At 37.5% G+C, this 21,580-nt stretch overlaps 2 protein-coding genes across 2 annotated transcripts in view; one reads left to right on the top strand and one right to left on the bottom strand.

Annotated features, from left to right (window-relative positions):
* The window catches only part of LOC133542447 (gastrula zinc finger protein XlCGF57.1-like), a 130,771-nt gene that overhangs the window by 26,824 nt on the left and 82,367 nt on the right, over positions 1–21,580 (bottom strand). The window lies entirely within an intron of this gene.
* On the top strand, positions 6,295–17,618 carry LOC133542501 (zinc finger protein OZF-like). The gene is made up of 4 exons (XM_061886700.1): positions 6,295–6,376; positions 10,213–10,333; positions 10,412–10,438; positions 14,247–17,618. Exon 4 carries the CDS (start codon positions 14,295–14,297, stop codon positions 15,708–15,710), a length of 1,416 nt encoding a protein of 471 aa, XP_061742684.1. The 5' UTR covers positions 6,295–6,376; positions 10,213–10,333; positions 10,412–10,438; positions 14,247–14,294; the 3' UTR covers positions 15,711–17,618.

Below are 21,580 nucleotides of genomic sequence, written 5' to 3'. Positions count from 1 at the left end.
AACCTGCACACGAAATGGAAATTAGCCTTTGACTAGAATACACATTTTCCATATATGTCGTTAATAAATAAATACACACTCTATATAACATACACTCTTCTAGCTCTTTGGGATGTGTGCGCAGCTCCATTGTGACAGAATTTTTTTGTTTGTCACGAACGTCCTGTTTGAAATGCTACACGGAAAATAACAAACATTTAGTCAACATAAATATATTTACTTCAGGTGTATTTTACTCTTTTTGAGATGTTTGCCACCTTCCCAAGTTGTGTGTGTGTGTGTGTGTGTGTGTGTGTGTGTGTGTGTGTGTGTGTGTGTGTGTGTGTGTGTGTGTGTGTGTGTGTGTGTGTGTGTCTGCGTGTGTATACCCTTCTTGAGATATCAACAAGGAAAAAGTACCTTCTATATGAGGACTGGTGAACAAGTTAGGACCGAAATCATGGTCCCGATACGGAAAACCCATCTATTCATCAATTTCCTAGCGCTTGTCCCTTTTGGGGTGGAGGGGGGTGCTGGAGCCTATCTCAGCTGCATTCGGGCGGAAGGTGGGGTCCACCCCGGACAAGTCACCTCATCACAGGGCCATACGGAAAACCATTGCATCTAATAGAGAATGTCTACTTTTGGACCCCTGGTGGTGAAATCCATCAAAATGAGGGTGGTTCCAAAAAGGAGGGATTTTTCAAGTTGACTGTGTGTTGCATTTAAAAGTGTCCCCTTATGGTCAACATATGAAATAACAAGTGTGTGTAAGAAATTGACGTGCGCCCCCTTTGGCCAAAATTAATTTAAAAATAAATAAATATGTATATAGAGACATACTGTAATAACTTGAAGTAAATAATGAAGATTAAAAAACAATTACAAACCTAAAAATTTAAATGACTAGAAGCGTACCTTTTTTTATATTTACATAGTATGTATATATATTATTAATGTTGTAAATACACATCTTTATACATCTAGAAAGGGTGGTCCTAAAGAGGTAGGCATTTTTCACAGGTCTCAAGAAGGTTACAAATACAAAAATGTGTGTGTGTGTGTTTGTGTATGTGTGTTGTATTTCTACCTTTCTTGAGACATCAACAAGGATAAATACCTTCCATATGAGGAGGTGTGAACAAGTTAGGACCGAAATGATGGTCCCAATACAGAAGACCATTCCATCTAATAGAGAATGTCACATTTGCCTCCCTGATGGTGAAGTCTATTAAAATTAGGGTGGTCTCAAAAAGGAGGGGTTTTTAAAATTGACTGTGTCAGTTTTAAAAGTGTTCCCCCCTCTGGTCAACATATGAAATAACAAGTGTGTGTAAGAAATTGACGTGCGCCCCCTTTGGCCAAAAGTGATTTAAAAAATAATATAAATATGTAGATAGAGACATACTGTAATAACTTGAAGTAAATAATGAAGATTAAAAACCAATTACAAACAAAAAAAATAAAAATAACTAAAAGCTTACCTTTTTTATATTTACATAGTATGTATATTTATTATTAATGTTGTAAATACACATCTTTATACATCTAGAAAGGGTGGGCATTTTTCACAGGTCTCAAGAAGGTAACAAATACAAGAATGTGTGTGTGTTTCTTGTATTTCTGCCTTTCTAGAGACATCAACAATGGACCGGTGAACAAGTTAGGACATAAACCATGCTCCCAATAAGGAAAACCATTGCATCTAATAGAGGATGTCTACTTTTGCACCCCTGGTGGGGAAATCTATCAAAATGACGGTGGTCCCGAAAAGGAGGGATTTTTCAAATTGACTGTGTGTCGCATTCAAAAGTGCTCCCCCTCTGGTCAACATATGAAATAACAAGTGTGTGTAACAATTTGAAGTGCTCCCCCTCTGGCCAACATACGTAATACCAATTGTGTGAAAGAAGGCGAAATGGACAAAATTAATTTAAAAGAATAAATACATTTGTATATAGATACATGCTGTATAGCATAAAGTAAATAATAAAGATTAAAAACCAATTACAAACAAAACAAAACTTACTTTTTTATATTTGCATAGTTTGTACATATTACCAATGTTTTAAATACACATCTTTATATATCTAGAGAGGGTGGTCCTAAAGAGGGTAGGCATTTTTTGCAAGTCTCAAGAAGGTAACAAATACAAGAATGTGTGTGTGTGTGTGTGTGTGTGTGTGTGTGTGTGTGTGTGTGTGTGTGTGTGTGTGTGTGTGTGTGTGTGTGTGTGTGTGTGTGTGTGTGTGTGTGTGTGTGTGTGACATTAGTGGATACAGTAAGCGAGAACACAACTACTGCCGTCTCCCTGGTAACAACCCAAATGTTTATCATCCACAGGCAATTAGCAACCTTATAATTCTTGGGAGGGCTACTTTTACTGAATAAAAAATATTTTTTGTAACCTACATATTTCATAGCATATCTCAACCCAGAGCAACTAAATACGCTTGTTTCCTCAGAGCATGAACACAATGTTGCTATCCACTACTCATATTTCTTGCACGTCCATCTTGTATTTCAGGTGTATGACTGAATACTGTATTATTTCTCTCTGCTGTATCTCACATTATGAATGAAAACATGAACGCCGATGCTCAATACGACATATTTTCCTGACTCATACGCTGCAGATCAGACAAACACTTTATTTTTACTTTTGTCCGTAAATTTCCGTGACAAACCTTCTTTTCCCATCATAGACTTTCATGGATTTAAATGGATTTGAATTGTTGTATGATGTTTGGGCGTTTTTTTCAGAATAGCCATTAGCCACAAAGGTCAGTGAGGAGGTTGTGTTATGTGTGGCAATGCGTGTTGACCTGTGTTAGTTGCAATTGTTTTTTGGCACCATGACTAGGGAAGGTTGTTGGGATTGTGTCATATTATTAAATGTTGTTCTGTTATTTCAAAAGTACTTTCAAGTGTTTTGCAGGCAAAGCACTCGGCTCTGATGAACTTTTGTTAAATTTGAAGAGGCCGGCAGGCAGCACTTGGCCTCCCAGGCCGTAGTTTGGACACCCCTGCTCTAACCAAAGAGTGTTTGTGTTCATTTTGTGTTGAGCTATATGGTGTTTCAAAAAACAAACGTATCAAGTTAACAAAAGGTCCTGGTGATAGTATTAAAAAGTTTATTAAAGTATATAAATATATATATATATATATATATATATATATATATATATATATATATATATATATATATATATATATATATATATCCATCTTCTACCGCTTATTCCCTTTGGGGTCGCGGGGGGCACTAGTGCCTATCTCAGCTACAATTGGCAATATATATATATATGTATATATATATATATATATATATATATATATATATACATATATATATATATATATATATATATACATATATGTATATATATATATATATATATATACATACATATATATATATATATACATATACATACATACATATATATATATACACATATATATACATATATATATATATATATATATATATATATATATATATATATATATATATATATGTATATATATATTAAAACAAACAAGTTGATCTTGTAACTTAAGTGTTGAAAGTAAAAGTAATAAAAATTTATCACTTTATGAGTGGGGCACCTTTTGGATCCCAAATATATTTAATGGGATTCTATTCATCTTTTCACTGTGATTACTCAAAAATAATAATGAATTCAAATCAATGGTGTTTATGCATTATTGATCTTTTTAAGGCTCTAATTACTTCACATCAAACATTGCTTTCTGAATGTTTTGGGCAGTAGAGGAAATATTGCATATTTCAGTTTTATTACAAAAAATTAAGTTGTCTTTTACAAAAAAGGCATAAAACCTTTTTTTTTTTCTTTTTTTTTAACTTTATATCAACCTGAAGTTGATATACTGTAGATATTTTCTTTAGGTGTTAAATTACAAAAAGAATAAATAATAATTTCGATAGTTTTTAACATTTTAATGACTTAGACCCTTTATGGTCCCCGGTAGCCTTAAAGGTAAAAAATAAAAAAAAACATATATTTTGTTATGGTTTGAAAATGAAAATGGTCCCAGCAGGTTGTTTTTTTCTTTTGTCTATCTTTTTTTTCTTTTTTTGCCATTGCTCAAAAAATCCATGTTATGATGAAATATTGACCTATTCAAAGCTCCAATTATTTCAAACATTTTACTGTAAAATGTTTTAAGGGGAAAATATTGCATATCTTGTGTGGTTGCCATACAAAAACATCAGTGTTTTTTCTTTGACAAAAGAGCATAAAACAAACAAAATAATAGTTCCAACGTAAAATCAACAGATATATCTGAAGTCGATCTCGTAACTTAAGTGTTAAAAGTAAAAAAAAAACAAATAACAAATTTTACTGTAAGCGTTGAAAATAAAAACAAGTCAAAAAATAATAATTTGACTTGTTTTTAACATTTTAATGATTTAGACCCTTTATGGTCCCCGGGAGCCATAAAGGTTAAAAAAATAGTAATCAAATAAAAATGTGTATATTTTTTTATGGTTTGAAAATGAAAAATATCAAAATGGCACCTGCAGACTGTTTTATTTATTTTGTCCATCTTCAGTTTTCTTTTTTTGCCATTGTTAAAAAAATAAAAATAAAATAAAAATCAATGTTATAATGAATTATTGACCTATTCAAGGGTCCAATTGTTTCAAATATTTCACTTTAAAATGTTTTATGTGCATATATTTTGTGGTTGTCATACAAAAACATCAACGTTTTCTTTGACAAAAGAGCATAAAACAAACAAAATAATAGTTCAAACGTAAAATCAACTGCTATATCTGAAGTTGATCTCGTAACTTAAGTGTTGGAAGTAAAAAAAATTGAAAAAAATAAAATAATGTTACTGTATGTGTTGAATACAATAAAAAAAATTACAAAAATTATATGACTTGTTTTTAACATTTTAATGACGTAGACCCTTTATGGTCCCCGGGAGCCTTAAAAGTAAAAAAAAAAAAGTTTTAAAAAAAATTCCATATATTTTGTGTTGGTTTGAAAATGAAAAATATCAAAATGGTCCCAGCAGGCTGTTTTTGATTTTCTTTTGTCTATCTTTATTTTTATTTTTTTGTCATTGCTCAAAAAAAATAAAAATAAAAAATACAACTCACTGTTATAATGAATTATTGACCTATTCAAGACTCCAATTGTTTCAATTATTTCACTTTAAAATGTTTTATGTGGAAAATATTGCATATATTGTGTGGTTGACATAGAAAAATATCAACGTTTTCTTTGACAAAAGAGAATAAAACAAACAAAATAATGGTTCAAACGTAAAATCGACAGATATATCTCAAGTTGATCTCATAAATTGAGTGTTGAGGGTAAAAAATTAATAAATACATTACTGTTAGCGTTAAAAAATAAAAAATAAAATAATTTGACTTGTTTTTAAACATTTTAATGACTTAGACCCTTTTTTGTCCCCGGGAACCCTAAAAGTAAAAAAAAACAAAAACACCTCTATATATTTTGTTATGGTTTGAAAATGAAAAATATCAAAATGCCCCCCGCAGTCTGTTTTTTTTGTTTTTGTTTTGTTTTGCCATTGCTCCAAAAAAATAAAAAATAAAAATATCATCATCGTCACCGAAGTCCCAATGGGTGTGAGTTTTTATGTGGGCCTACCGAGGATGTCGTAGTGGTTTGTGCAGCCCTTTGAGACACTAGTGATTTAGGGCTATATAAGTAAACATTGATTGATTGATTGATTGATTGATTGATTGATATATATATATATATATATATATATATATATATATATATATATATATATATATATATGTGTGTGTGTGTGTGTGTGTGTGTGTGTGTGTATGTGCTATAATGAATTATTGACCTATTCAAGGCTCCAATTATTTCAAATATTTCACTTTAAAATGTTTTATGTGGAAAATAATGCATATATGTGTGGTTGCCATACATAAACATAATTTCTTTGACAAAATAGCATAAAACTTAAGTGTTGAAAAAAATATAAAAAAATAAGTTTTACTGTAAGCGTTAAATAAAATTTAAAAATAATAATAATAATTGTATTTGTTTTTAACATTTTACTGACTTAGACCCTTAATGGTGACCGGGAGCCCAAAAAGTAAAAAAAAATAAAATAATAATAAGTCCATATATTTGAAAATGTAAAATATCAACGCATGCTTTAATTTCCCCCGTGTGCGGCCCTCAGTGGAAAAAGTTCGGACACCCCTAAATGAAATCTATGTGGGAAACGGGAGGGTGGAACCAAAGTATTAGAGCCCGCCGTGCGCGCCGGACTTGAATGGTTGGTGACACACTTCCGCCTCGTCGCCAGGCAGCTGAAAGAAGACAGAGCCGTCCCGTTCGTCTCAGAAGATTTATCTGCTGTACAGGTTGGTACGCGGGGAAAAAAACACAATTGTTTTTTTTTTCGTCGATAAGAACGTTTAATGACAAGCTCCGCGTCGGATTGTGGATGTAAAATGTCGAATAATCTCATTTGCGAGTCCTTTGTTTGAGATGTTGTGGAAAATGGCCGCGATGCAAAATGGCCGCGGCTGTTCGCAATATATTTGATTGTGGAAACAACAAGCAGCGTAGAGGTGATTATTCACATCACTTTTGGCTCTGAATACCTGATATACATGCGGGAAACTCTTATTTACGTGATGTAGTGGTTGACAAAGTACGTTGTGTAGAGTATTGTGATGACATCATCGACTGTGGCTCATTTCTGTTTACTGTGAATTCCCCTAAGTTATGTGGTTAATGTCTTGAATGAGAGATACCGTATTTCATTTTTATTTATTTATTTGTGGGAAGCGAAGTGAATTCTATTTATATAGCGCCTTTCTCTAGTGACTCAAAGCGCTTTACATAGTGAAACCCAATATCTAAGTTACATTTAAAGCAGTGTGGGTGGCACTGGGAGCAGGTGGGTAAAGTGTCTTGCTCAAGGACACAACGGCGGTTGCTAGGATGGCAGAAGCGGGAATCCGGAACCCTCAAGTTGCTGGCACGGCTGCTCTACCAACCGAGCTATACCGCCCCAGGCAAGGATTTCAGGCAGTGACATAAAAAAAGCGCAAAGTTGACAGCACCTAATAATAGGGGTGTAACGGTACGTGTATTTGTATTGAACCGTTTCGGTACGGGGGTGTATCGAATGAGTTTGTAATCTAAAGTCTTAAAGGGGAACATTATCACAATTTCAAAAGGGTTAAAAACAATAAAAATCAGTTCCCAGTGCCTTGTTGTATTTTTTGAAGTTTTTTTCAAAATTTTACCGGTCTCGGAATATCCCTAAATAAAGCTTTAAAGTGCCTTATTTTCGACTCTCTGCGAAGACACTGGCCATTTCCCTGTGACGCCATACAGTGCTGCCAATGTAAACAAACAATGGGAATACCACAGCAAGATATAGTGACATTAGCTCGGATTCAAACTCGGATTTCAGCGGCTTAAGTGATTCAACAGATTACGCATGTATTGAAAAAGATGGGGGCTTCACGGTGGGAGAGGGGTTAGTGCGTCCGCCTCACAATACAAAGGTCCTGCAGTCCTGGGTTCAAATCCAGGCTCGGGATCTTTCTGTGTGGAGTTTGCATGTTCTCCCCGTGACTGCGTGGGTTCCCTCCGGGTACTCCGGCTTCCTCCCACCTCCAAAGACATGCACCTGGGGATAAGTTGATTGGCAACACTAAATGGTCCCTAGTGTGTGAATGTGAGTGTGAATGTTGTCTGTCTATCTGTGTTGGCCCTGTGATGAGGTGGCGACTTGTCCAGGGTGGACCCCGCCTTCCGCCCGATTGTAGCTGAGATAGGCGCCAGCGCCCCCCGTGACCCCGAAAGGGAATAAGCGGTAGAAAATGGATGGATGGATGAAACAGATGGTTGGAGTATGAAAATATTGAAGAAGAAACTGAAGCTATTGAGCGAATAGCTATTGACGCTATTCATAGCCATAGCATGGCCGAATAGCCGCGTTAGCATCGCCGGTAAAATGTGCGGACCAAACGATGAGGACTTTCGCATCTTGTGACACTGGAGCAACTTAAATCTGTTTATTGGTAAGTGTTTTTTTCGCATTAATTGTGGGTGGAAGGAAACGTAATATAGTTGCAAATGCATCTGCAGGTTATCCATACATCTCTGTGCCATGTCTGCTTTAGCACCGCCGGTAAATAGCATGTTAGCATCGATTAGCTGGCAGTCAACATCAACAAAACTCACCTTTGTGATTTCGTTGACTATCGTTGCAAATGCATCTGCAGGTTATCCATACATCTCTGTGCCATGTCTGCCTTAGCATCGCCGGTAAAATGTGGAGACACTTTGGCACATTCAATGGGGGTCTGGCGGCAGACACTTTGGCATCTTCGGGCCAATTCACCCATTTAGAGTTCGGAAATCGGTTGAAATAATAGATGCACCACTGGCCCGAAGATGCCAAAGTGTCTGCTGCCAGACCCCCATGGAATGTGCCAGAGTGTCTCCACATTTGACCGGCGGTGCTAAAGCAGACATGGCACCGAGATGTATGGATAACCTGTAGATGCATTTGCAACTATATTACGTTTCCTTCCACCCACATTTAATGCGAAAAAAACACTTACCAATCGACAGATTTAAGTTGCTCCAGTGTCAAAAGATGCAAAAGTCCTGATCGTTTGGTCCGCACATTTTACCGGCGATGCTAACGCAGCTATTCGGCCATGCTATGGCTATGAATAGCGTCAATAGCTATTCGCTCAATAGCTTCAGTTTCTTCTTCAATATTTTCGTACTCCAACCATCTGTTTCAATACATGCGTAATCTGTTGAATCGCTTAAGTCGCTGAAATCCGAGTTTGAATCCGAGCTAATGTCGCTATATCTTGCTGTGGTATTCCCATTGTTTGTTTACATTGGCAGCACTGTATGACGTCACAGGGAAATGGCCAGTGTCTTCGCAGAGAGTCGAAAATAAGGCACTTTAAAGCTTTATTTAGGGATATTCCGAGACCGGTAAAATTTTGAAAAAACAAGCCACTGGGAGCTGATTTTTATTGTTTTTAACCCTTTTGAAATTGTGATAATGTTCCCCTTTAAAAGATAAAAAAACGGTTTAACCTTTACTAAAAGACAAAGGTGATAAAACATGATTTTAAAACACCACTGACTTGTTTGTCAATGTGAAATAGCGTCGCTAAAAAGCTGAAAACAGGCACTTGGACTTAAATTAATGCGGATTTGGATGCATAGTTATGTTAGGAAGGGATAGTAGAGAATCCTTAAATCATCTTTATTGCTGAAAGGTAGATGTGAATTTGTGTGTGTGTGTGTGTGTGTGTGTGTGTTTGTGTTTGTTTGTGGGGTATGTGTGTGTGTGGTCTAAACAGAGTAAAGAGGAAAATTACATTCCGAATATATAAACAGTAATATGCAGCCATAGACATGCATGTGCATACATTATATAATACAAAGGTGTGCATAATAAAAAATATAAACTGCACTAATCTATGCATGAACTTCAAGAAGTTCTAAGCTTGAGAGCCATAAATGGCGATTATGTGGTCTTTGCCGCCATCTAGAGGCCAAACGACGCCATCGCAGTTGCAATGACGTTAAATAAACAGCGTTATTGGAAACGCCGTCAACGAGACTAATTATCTCTTGATTGACCCAAAAACACCTGAACTTGGCATACAATGCATGACATTCAGTTCAAATGCTGTAACAATATATGACAAAACTTACTTTTCGTCGTCAACGCACACATGACAGGCTGCCACCATTGATTGAAACAGTCTGTTCTGACAAAGACGTGATTTAAAGGGGAAATGACGTCACAGATTGACCTATCAACTTAAAGGCACAGGAACATTACAAAACTGGTTAACAGCACAGCGTACAGTTATGTCTGTTTGAATGTGAGTGGAGATAATGATAAATATACATCAGTGTTTTTCAACCACTGTGTGTGTGCCGTGAGATAGTCTGGTGTGCCTTGGGAGATTATGCAGTTTCAATCAATCAATCAATGTTTACTTATATAGCACTAAATTATGAGTGTCTCAAAGGGCTGCACAAGCCACAACGACATTCTCGGCTCAGATCCCACGTCAGGGCAAGAAAAAAACTCAACCCAATGGGATGACAATGAGAAACCTTGGAGTGGACTGCAGATGTAGTTAGCTAACAGTTGCAGTGATGCTCACAAAGTGCATTGTTAAATGTGTTTCCACAGAGAGATACAAGAATCCAGCAGACATGTACTGATACAGGCTGTCAGACACCATCACCAGAGACGTGCTCAGTTGGGACACAGCTTCCCATAAAGACTCTCCAACCGCATATCAGAAGTAAAGGTGTGTAAAGTAGTGTAACTATTAGTAGTAGAAGTCAGTCGTGTCATTCTAACTAATGTTTATTTTTTCTTTGTACAGGGACACAGACAACATCACATTAAACAGGTAAGTGGAGGTCAATAAAGAATGTCATCATTGAGAAGCTAGAGACGAAACAAAAAGGCTGACTCCCCAAATTAGTGATTTGTTTGATGTATTTACTTAATCCATTCATAATTTTATTCCACCTACTGATATGCTAAAGGTTTTAACTGTTTTACGTGCATACAAATGCTTTTAAATCAAATTTCCCTCAAAGGCAGACTCTGATGTTGTGCCCTATATTGAGTAAAACATGCTTGAAACTAGAACATCAACTGTTGCAGAGCTGTCATCAACACTCACAAGTATGAAATTACTTTTTCAAAGTAATAATTTCTTATTTCAAGCATGAAAAAAAAAAATTATGATTTTGACAAAATTGTGTCTCACAATTAAAACAGATCGCAGCCAAATGGGCTTTGCTGTTTTATTTTCAACGAAACAATAGAAAACATGCACTCAGTAGTACAGTTGGCACAATACAGTAAAAGGACAGTTAATATTTAAACATTTCACTTGTGACATTTCTAACAATTTTGAACAGGAATAGTTCATGCACATTCAGATAAATTCTTCAAAATTACAATTAAAACAAATTTGTCCGGGGTGTAGATATGCGCACTAATTGACTGAAAGAGCAAGCACATGGTGTGATGGTGTCATGTTGTTGATGGAAAAGTGCATTTTTAGACCATATGATTTGCAAGAGTAAGAAGTGGTTGCCTTGTTGCCTTTCCATTAAGAACAATAAATTAGTTTTTAGTACACGTTTGCTGGTTTCAAGAAATGTAATGTCGAGCCCATATCGCCCCGGAGTTTACAGTTACGGTAGCACAATTAACCCCGAACGGGTGAACATCACGACTAACGTGTTACACGTCCGATTCGCCCAGCGACTCTCTGTCGGAGTATCAGCGCTGGGGTCCAGTGCACCACAGTTTTGTATTGTCGCTCGGTCCTCTGGCGGAGTGCTTTGGAAGCTACCGGACAGCTCCCCCCCTGCACCGGGGGAGGGAACGAGAGAGAGACACACACACAATGACAGAAAGCGCTCGAAAGAGAGAGAGAGTGAGCAGGTAGAGGAAGGAGGGAGAGAGGCAGGAAGAGTGCGTGCGGGTCTATTGGAAAAGCGGCAAAATGTTTCTCTGCTTGCATCACGCGAGTGACGTCAATGTTCGGCCCTCCAGAGCCATTTATCACACCACGATTGGTAGATTCCTTCATCTCCGCGCACAATGCTGTCAAGCGCCATTCATGTAAAACTCGCGGGCCGCACTAACATTAAACTTGCATATTAAGGTGGGGGCCGTGTGTCTGATAGGGGTGTAACGGTACACAAAAATTTCGGTTCGGTACGTACCTCAGTTAAGAGGTCACGGTTCGGTTCATTTTCGCTTCAGTAAGAGAACAACAAAATATACATTTTTGGGTTATTTACTTACCAAATTTGTAAACAATGGCATAACATACATATACACATAGGGTCCATTGCCAGGGTTAGTGTGATCAACATATATAAAATAAAAACTAAATAAGATAAGGCTCAGAATGGTTTCTTAACAAAACCTTTCTACCTAAACTTATTTCATTCATTCATTCATACATATAAAATGCTTCTTTGATTTATTGATTGATTGAGACTTTTATTAGTAGATTGCACAGTACCGTACATATTCCGTACAATTGACCACTAAATGGTAACGCCCCAATACGTTTTTCAACTTGTTTAAGTCGGGGTCCACGTTAATCAACATTAAACTGCCTCCACTTGTTGCTCAGGTGAAATAAAATGACTAAACTTTTCTTCTATATATAAAAAGTGCAACATTAAACGGTTTCAAGTCAACTCAGCCTCAGATGAACTTTTCTTTCCCCCCCAGCCTGGCTAACTTGGTAGTAAGAGGAGATATGGGCTTATTGTTCTTCCACCATAGAAGTGGGTCAAAATCTAGTTTCAATGCAATACAGCAACCCCCGCTACTTCGAACGGGACAAGCGGTAAAAAAAAAATGGATGGATGGTCTTAAATGTGCTGGTATAAAAACATTTGTTATTGCTTTAGTGCTGCTTGAATGCCGTGTTTGCACCACGCTCCTCTTTCTCTCCCTTAAAGCGAGCTTGACTTGGGGGTGGTGCGGCTTCAAAGGCGTTAGCATGTTTGACCTGTTGGCAGAAGCTTGCCCTGCTGCTGAAAAATGTCGGCAAACCTCCGCCCTCCATTGTTGTATCGCACAGCGAAACCGAAGTGTTCCCAAAGGGAGATGTTAACGAGGCAGGAGGGTCTTCCAGCTCTGGCTTTTGCATGTTGTCCTAGCCCGGTCGCTGCTAGCCTGCCTCGCTCTGCATTGTTTACACAACGTCCGGTGCGCTACCTAATATGTCCGTGTGGAAACTCGTTCGGTACACCACCGAACCGAAACCCTCGTACCGAAACTGTTCAATACAAATACACGTACAGTTACACTCCTAGTGTCTGAAACCCCTGATGTATACGTATGTGACGTATGTAAATAGGTGCGCTTGTTTTACGTCTCTGTGAGAAGCAGACAACAAAGAGTAATAAAAGCCTGTAGTGTAATGCCCGCAGCTAAAAGCAACTGCGTGAGAACGTATACTCCAATATGACGATATAGTCATTTTCTATATTGCACATAGACAAACCCGCGATATATGGAGTATATCGATATATCGCCCAGCCCTATCTGGAAGGGTTGAAAAAAGGTCCCGCAAGCAGAGTTTGCCATAGATTGCTCAGATACCTGTGGAGGTGGGGGCGTGGCAATCATGAGATCCTCAAATATTTTCTTTAAAGGGGAACATTATCACCAGACCTATGTAAGCGTCAATATATACCTTGATGGTGCAGAAAAAAGACCATCTATTTTTTTAACCGATTTCCAAACTCTAAATGGGTGAATTTTGGCGAATTAAACGCCTGTTTATCGGTCTGGAGGCGATGACGTCAGAATGTGACGTCGCCGAGGTAACACAGCCGCCATTTTCATTTTCAACACATTGCAAACACCGGGTCTCAGCTCTGTTATTTTCAGTTTTTTCGACTATTTTTTGGAACCTTGGAGACATCATGCCTCGTCGGTGTGTTGTCGGAGGGTGTAACAACACTAACAGGGAGGGATTCAAGTTGCACCACTGGCCCAAAGATGCCAAAGTGTCTGCCGCCAGACCCCCATTGAATTTGCCAGAGTGTCTCCACATTTGACCGGCGATTACAGACATGGCACAGAGATGTATGGATAACCTGCAGATGCATTTGCAACTATAAAGTCAACAAAATCACAAAGATGAGTTTTGTTGATGTTGACTTATGTGCTAATCAGACATATTTGGTCACGGCGTGACTGCCAGCTAATCGACGCTAACATGCTATTTACCGGCGGTGCTAAAGCAGACATGGCACAGAGATGTATGGATAACCTGCAGATGCATTTGCAACTATATTACGTTTCCTTCCACCCACATTTAAAGCGAAAAAAACACTTACCAATCGACGGATTTAAGTTGCTCCAGTGTCAAAAGATGCGAAAGTCCTGATCGTTTGGTCCGCACATTTTACCGGCGATGCTATGGCTATGAATACATTACATTGGCAGCACTGTATGACGTCACAGGGAAATGGACAGTCGCATCGCAAATAGTGAAAATCAAGCACTTTAAAACTTTTTTTAGGGATATTCCTAGACCGGTAAACATTTATAAAAAACTTCAAAAAATACAACAAGCCACTGGGAACTGATTTTTATTGTTTTCAACCCTTTTGAAATTGTGATAATGTTCCCCTTTAAGCATCTGTTTTTCTTTTGGTGTCCTTCAGACATTTGTGAAAAAAAATCTCCTTGAGCAGCAAGAGAGGACCTCAAGGATGGAGCAAGATGAGCCCCTGCACCGCTACATTAAAGAGGAAGAGCAGGAGCCACCACAAATAAAAGAGGAAGGTGACCCCCACATTAACGGGGAAGAGAAACCAAAGCGACCCCACATTGAGGAGGAGGAGGAGGAGCCACATACTTCTTACATTAAGGAGGAAGAAAATGAGTGCCACCCCTTAGAGAGAAAGAGGAGTCATAGCTTCTCTCACATTAAAGAAGAGGAGGAGGAACGCAGCATCAGTCAAGAATGGTTGGGGGAGTTCCATGTGATTGTGAAGAGTGAAGATGACGAGGTCAAAGGTGAGAGTGAGGAGAGGAGAGAGGCGGAGCCTCCGAGCAGCAGCTTAACAGAAGCTGATGGAGACCACTGTGGAGGATCACAAGCAGACAAGCTCTTAGCTCCACTATCAGATAGTGACATTGACACTGATGATGAAGACTCTAAAAGCGATAAGACATGTCAAGCCGACAGCACTCGCTTGACGTGTCCTCACTGCGACAAGACCTTCAAATATCATTGTTTCCTCAAAACACATGTGCGAAAACACACCGGGGAGAAACCGTTCTCCTGCTCAATCTGCGGTAAAGGTTTTTCCCAAAACGGCGCGTTGACGTTACACATGCGAACACACACCGGGGAAAAACCTTTTCCCTGTTCAGTCTGCGGCAAATATTTCACCCAAAGGCAACATTTGAAAATACACATGATAATGCATACCGGAGAAAAACCTTTCTCCTGTTCAGTCTGCGATAGAGGTTTTGTACAACGCAGTGAGTTGAAGGTACACATGAGAACACATACGGGAGACAAGCCATTCGTGTGCTCAATTTGTAGTAAAAGATTCACCCAGAAGGCCAATTTGATCATGCACACAAGAATACACAGTGGTGGAAAACATTTTATCTGTTCAGTCTGCGGGGCGGGGTTTACCCAAAATCACAATTTAAAAACACACATGAGAATACATACTGGAGAAAAGCCCTTTTCATGTTCAGTCTGTGGCAAGGGTTTTATACAGATCGGTGAGTTGAATGTACACATGGTACTGCACACAGGAGAAAAACCTTTTTCTTGTTCGGTGTGCGGCAAAGGTTTTATACAAAGCAGTTGTTTGAAGGTACACATGAGAGTACACACTGGAGACAAATCATTCAGCTGCTCAATTTGTGGCAAAGTATTCTGCCAGGAAGCACATCTGAAAGTACATACTAGAACACACACCGGTGAAAAACCGTATACCTGTACGATATGTGGTAAAGGTTTTACTCAAAGTCACTCTTTGAAAACGCACATGAGAATACACACCGGAGAGAAGGTGTGGAGTTGCAGTGTGTGTGAGGAAAGATTCTCTTCTAAGTACCAGCGTAAGAAACACAAGTGTGCTGGTGAGAACAGCAGCAGCAAATGAAGATGCAGGATTTGAACTAAACTGTCAAGACTTAAAGGGGAACATTATCACCAGACCTATGTAAGCGTCAATATATACCTTGATGGTGCAGAAAAAATACCATCTATTTTTTTAACCGATTTCCGAACTCTAAATGGGTGAATTTTGGCGAATTAAACGCCTTTCTGTTTATCGGGCTGGAGGCGATGACGTCAGAATGTGACGTCACCGAGGTAACACACCCATCATTTTCATTTTCACATTACAAACACTGGGTCTCAGCTCTGTTATTTTCCGTTTTTTTGACTATTTTTTGGAACCTTGGAGACATCATGCCTCGTCGGTGTGTTGTCGGAGGGTGTAACAACACTAACAGGGAGGGATTCAAGTTGCACCACTGGCCCGAAGATGCCAAAGTGTCTGCCGCCAGACCCCCATTGAATGTACCAGAGTGTCTCCACATTTGACCGGCGATGCTAAGGCAGACATGGCACAGAGATGTATGGATAATCGCAGATGCATTTGCAACAATAGTCAACGAAATCACAAAGGTGAGTTTTGTTGATGTTGACTGCCAGCTAATCAATGCTAATATGCTACGCCAATCGATGCTAACATGCTATTTACCGGCGGTGCTAAAGCAGACATGGCACAGAGATGTATGGATAACCTGTAGATGCATTTGTAACTATATTACGTTTCCTTCCACCCACATTTAATGCGAAACAAACACTTACCAATCGACGGATTTAAGTTGCTCCAGTGTCAAAAGATGCGAAAGTCCTGATCGTTTGGTCCGCACATTTTACCGGCGATGCTAACGCAGCTATTCGGCCATGCTATGGCTATGAATAGCGTCAATAGCTATTCGCTCAATAGCTTCAGTTTCTTCTTCAGTATTTTCATACTCCAACCATTCGTTTCAAAACATGCGTAATCTGTTGAACCGCTTAAGTCGCTGAAATCCGAGTTTGAATCCGAGCTAATGTCACTATATCTTGCTGTGGTATTCCCATTGTTTGCTTACATTGGCAGCACTGTATGACGTCACAGGGAAATGGCCAGTGTCTTCGCAGAGAGCGAAAATAAGGCACTTTAAAGCTTTATTTAGGGATATTCCGAGACCGGTAAAATTTTGAAAAAAACTTCAAAAAATACAACAAGCCACTGGGAACTGATTTTTATTGTTTTTAACCCTTTTGAAATTGTGATAATGTTCCCCTTTAAACTTTGACTTTCCAACAACATCAGCACATACAACATGTGTGACATCATTGTTGTGTGTGTAACACAATCTTGTTGTCATGCTTCTTACATTTACAGATAAGTATTAATATACAACGTTGTGTCATTTCATTTAAAAATGAACAGAATAATTTGAAAGGGTGAAGCTAAACAAAAGTTACATACAATAAAAAAAAAATCACTTTTGAAAATATTTACAGTGCTTTTATATACATTTTTTGAACAGTGAAGTGTTACATAATGTATTTTCTAATTGTGGAAGATTCCATAGATGAACTCCTTTATATGATGTACATATTTGTTTTACATGTGTTCATACCTTTGCTTTTGAGTACACATAAATCCCTCTTAGTTCATATTTACTGGTTCACATCTAAAACATCTTCTGGACCACTTCTGAAAACATATTTACTTTATACATCATTAGAGCAGTTGTCTTTTATACAATTTTAAAATGTGACTTTAGGAATCATTTTTTTGGTCTCTATAATCCATTCTATTATATTTATTACTCTCTTGTAATGTGAATATTGCTTGATATTGATTGTTTTATATGTATGTCCCCAGACCTTTATGCAATATAAACTTTAGATCAGAGAAGATGGCAGAATTATTTATGGTAGGCATTGAAGTATGGTTTTATTTTTATGAATATTCATTTGTGAATAAAAAAATATATACCCATGACAATATTTTTTTTTTTCTCTTCGAATCCAAAAACTATCAATTTGAGAAAACGTGGGCAAGTTTGGAATGTTAGGGAAAGCAATCATCCCACAGTGCTTTACCGTACATACTGTTAAGACCTGATCAAGGAATGACCCCAGGATGCAGAGACTGGAGGCAAGGTAGAATTACAAAAAGGGAAAAATTTAATAGGTCCAAAAAGTGTAACAAAAGGCGATGGGGCAGAAGTGCACACCATGAATAAACAAACAAAAACAGGTTCCTCAGTGGTCCGCAGGGGACAAGGCCAGGGCATACTGAGCACAGCAAAAAAGTCCAACACAGACTCCTCTTTACCTCAGGGAGGCTAGGATGCAAACACAAAGAGTTGAGGGATTACAGGACTAAGTGGAGACGACATACCAGGACTGACAAAGTGAAGCAGGCGCATGCATGTGGGAGGTTCAGGAGACAATAACCGGCAGGACCCAGCTGTCGGTGACTAGCTTAAATACTCCTAGGTAGACATTTGTTGCAGGTGTGCCTCGCTGGGGACTAATGAACTGAAGAAAACAGACATCACCATAAAAGAGAAGGCAGAGAAATGACAAAACACAACACATACATTCATCAAATAAATGTTCTGTTGATACTTCTCTACAGGTTGAACATATATGGCGGAAGTTTCTTGGAAGAAGCTTGAAGAAACTTTTTGGACCATAAGTAAGGAACACTCTGAATTATATTATATATCTTCAGTCTGCTGGAAGTGTTAGATGCAGGGCGGTTCTGTTGCACGGACACTCTATGCCAGACCTGGGCAAATTAAGCCCTGGGGGCCGTTTAAACTTTTCAATCTGGCCCGCCGGACATCCTCAAATATTTTGTTTGGATCTTTTAAGATGGAAAGTGTCGCTGCCGTTATGATGTGCAGTGATTTTTTCTAATGACTGTAAGTCTTCAACCATACAAAGTACTTCAATGGCTGGAATCTGCGCTTTTGCATGATATATTACAAAAAATAGAATAGAAAATACTTTATTGATCCCTGGGGGAAATTCAGCACTACAGTTTGCTCACAATAGACAAACACTACGGTATTTTTTACATGTGAATAATATAAATACAGTCTGTTATACAGCATTATTCACATGTGAATAGTATAAATACAGTCTATTAGACAGCATTATTCACATGTGAATAGTATAAATACAGACTATTAGACAGCATTATTTACATGTGAATAATATAAATACAGTCTATTACACAGCATTATTCACATGTGAATAATATAAATAAAGTCGATTATACATTATTCACATGTAAATAATGCTGTAAAATAGACTGTATTTATATTATTCACATGTGAATAATTCTGTATCATAGACTGTATTTACGTCATTAACATGTGAATAATGCTGTATAATAAACTGCAGTTAAATTATTCACATGTGAATAAACTGTATATTATTCACATGCAAATAATATAAATATAGTCGATTATACATTATTATTTACATGTGAATAATATAAATATAGTTTATTCACATGTGAATAATTAACTGCAGTCTGTTATACAGCATTATTCACATGTGAATAATGTAAGTACAGTCTATTATACAGCATTATCCACATGTGAATAATATAAATACAGTCTATTATACAGCATTATTCACATGTGAATAATATAAATAGTCTATCATTCACATGTGAATAATATAAATACAGTATTATTCACATGTGAAAAATATAAATACAGTTTTATACAGTATTTACATGTGAATAATATAGTCTATTTTAGCGCATTGTTCACATGCAAATAATATAAATACAGTCTATTACACAGCATTATTCACATGTGAATAATATAAATACAGTCTATTTACATGTGAATAATATAAATGCAGTCTATTATACAACATTATTCAAATGGGAATAACTTAACTACAGTATATTATACAGCATTATTCACATGTGAATAATATAAATAAAGTGAAGTAAATTATATTTATATGGCGCTTTTTCTCTAGTGACTCAAAGCACTTTACATAGTGAAATCCATTATCTAAGTTACATATAAACCAGTGTGGGTGGCACTGGGAGCAGGTGGGTAAAGTGTCCTGCCCAAGGACACAAGCGGGGTTTGAACCTGGAACCTCAAGTGGCTGCTGGCACGGTCGCTCTACCAACCGGTATACCGCCCTAAAGTATTATACAGCATTATTCACAAGTGAATAATATAAATACAGTCTATTATACAGCATTATTCACATGTGAATAACATAAATACAGTCTATTATACAGCATTATTCACATGTGAATAATATAAATACAGTCTATTATACAGCATTATTCACATGTGAATAATATAAATACAGTCTATTATACAGCATTATTCACATGTGAATAATATAAATACAGTCTATTATACAGCATTATTCACATGTGAATAATATAAATACAGTCTATTATACAGCATTATTCACATGTGAATGATATAAATACAGTCTATTATACAGCATTATTCACATGTGAATAATATAAATACAGTCTATTATACAGCATTATTCACATGTGAATGATATAAATACAGTCTATTATACAGCATTATTCACATGTGAATAATATAAATACAGTCTATTATACATTTAAGTACAGTCAAAAAGGAACATATGCATTATACATTCTGATGGCTGTCGGTATGAAGGACTTCCTGTGTTGATCCGTGTTGCATTTGTTATATACTAGATTACCACATACTATGGGAATCTAATTAGTTGCTATGGTAATGTAAGTCACAGCAGCTCAGACCAAGCAAGCAGTGTGGGTGGGGAGCGTGTCCACAGTGTTTCCAGAGCATCCAGCCTGAAATGCAGATTTTTACAAAATTTTAAAGATTAGTGGTGATATATCAGATTGTAGGTGGGGTTGTTTTTTACCCTCTGCGTTCATATTTCGCTGTGTTTGTTAAATTTTTGTTGTGTTTCGCTTGATTGTAAAATATGTGGATGGAGAGGGGGTGTGGCGTTCATATTTTGTCAATATTCAGTGATTTATCCTTCGTAGTTAATATTGTAAATCCCACACTCTATTTAAATGTACATTCTCATTCAGTAAAAAAAGGTAAAATTCCATTATGTTTTTTTCAGGCATTCAATCAGACATCATTGTGAGGTTTTGTATTAGGGTTCCTAAAAATAGATATACCGGCCCCCAGACACATTTTATTCTCTAAATTTGGCCCACCTAGTCAAAATAATTGCCCAGGCCTTTTCTAACTCAACAATCTTCGCCTCCGTGGCGAAAAATGAACTACTTTTCTTACAAGGACGATGTGATAGGATATGATAGACTTTTTAATGGTACTCTAATTAGTTACTATGGTAATGTAAGTCACATCAGCTAGGATGAGGCACCAAGCAGTGTGGGTGGGGAGCGTTTCCACTGAGTGTTTCCACAGCGGGCAGCCTGACATGCGGGGTGTCAGGGACGGACGCAGAAAGAGATTTTTTACAGCAAAGTTCTTAAAGAGGAACATTATCACAATTTCAAAAGGGGTAAAAACAAGTGGCTTGTTGTATTTTTAGAAGTTTTTTTCAAAATTTTACCGGTCCCGGAATATCCCTAAATAAAGCTTTAAAGTGCCTTATTTTCGCTATCTTCAAAACCACTATCCATTTCCCTGTGACGTCATACAGTGCTGCCAATACAAACAACATGGCGGTTACCACAGCAAGATATAGCGACATTAGCTCGGATTCAGACTCGGATTTCAGCGGCTTAAGCGATTCAACAGATTACGCATGTATTGAAACAGATGGTCGGAGTATGGAGGCAGATAGCGAAAACGAAATTGAAGAAGAAATTGAAGCTATTGAGCGAATAACTATTGACGCTATTCGGCCATAAAATGGTTGTACCTAATGAAGTGGATTGAACTTGGTGGTCTGAAGAACCCCCAGGAGGACAAGCCCCACACT

Source organism: Nerophis ophidion, linkage group LG24 (assembly GCF_033978795.1).
Source record: "Nerophis ophidion isolate RoL-2023_Sa linkage group LG24, RoL_Noph_v1.0, whole genome shotgun sequence".
NCBI lineage: Eukaryota > Metazoa > Chordata > Actinopteri > Syngnathiformes > Syngnathidae > Nerophis > Nerophis ophidion.
Note: the sequence above shows the minus strand (reverse complement) of the source record. Positions and strands in the feature narration are given on the sequence as shown.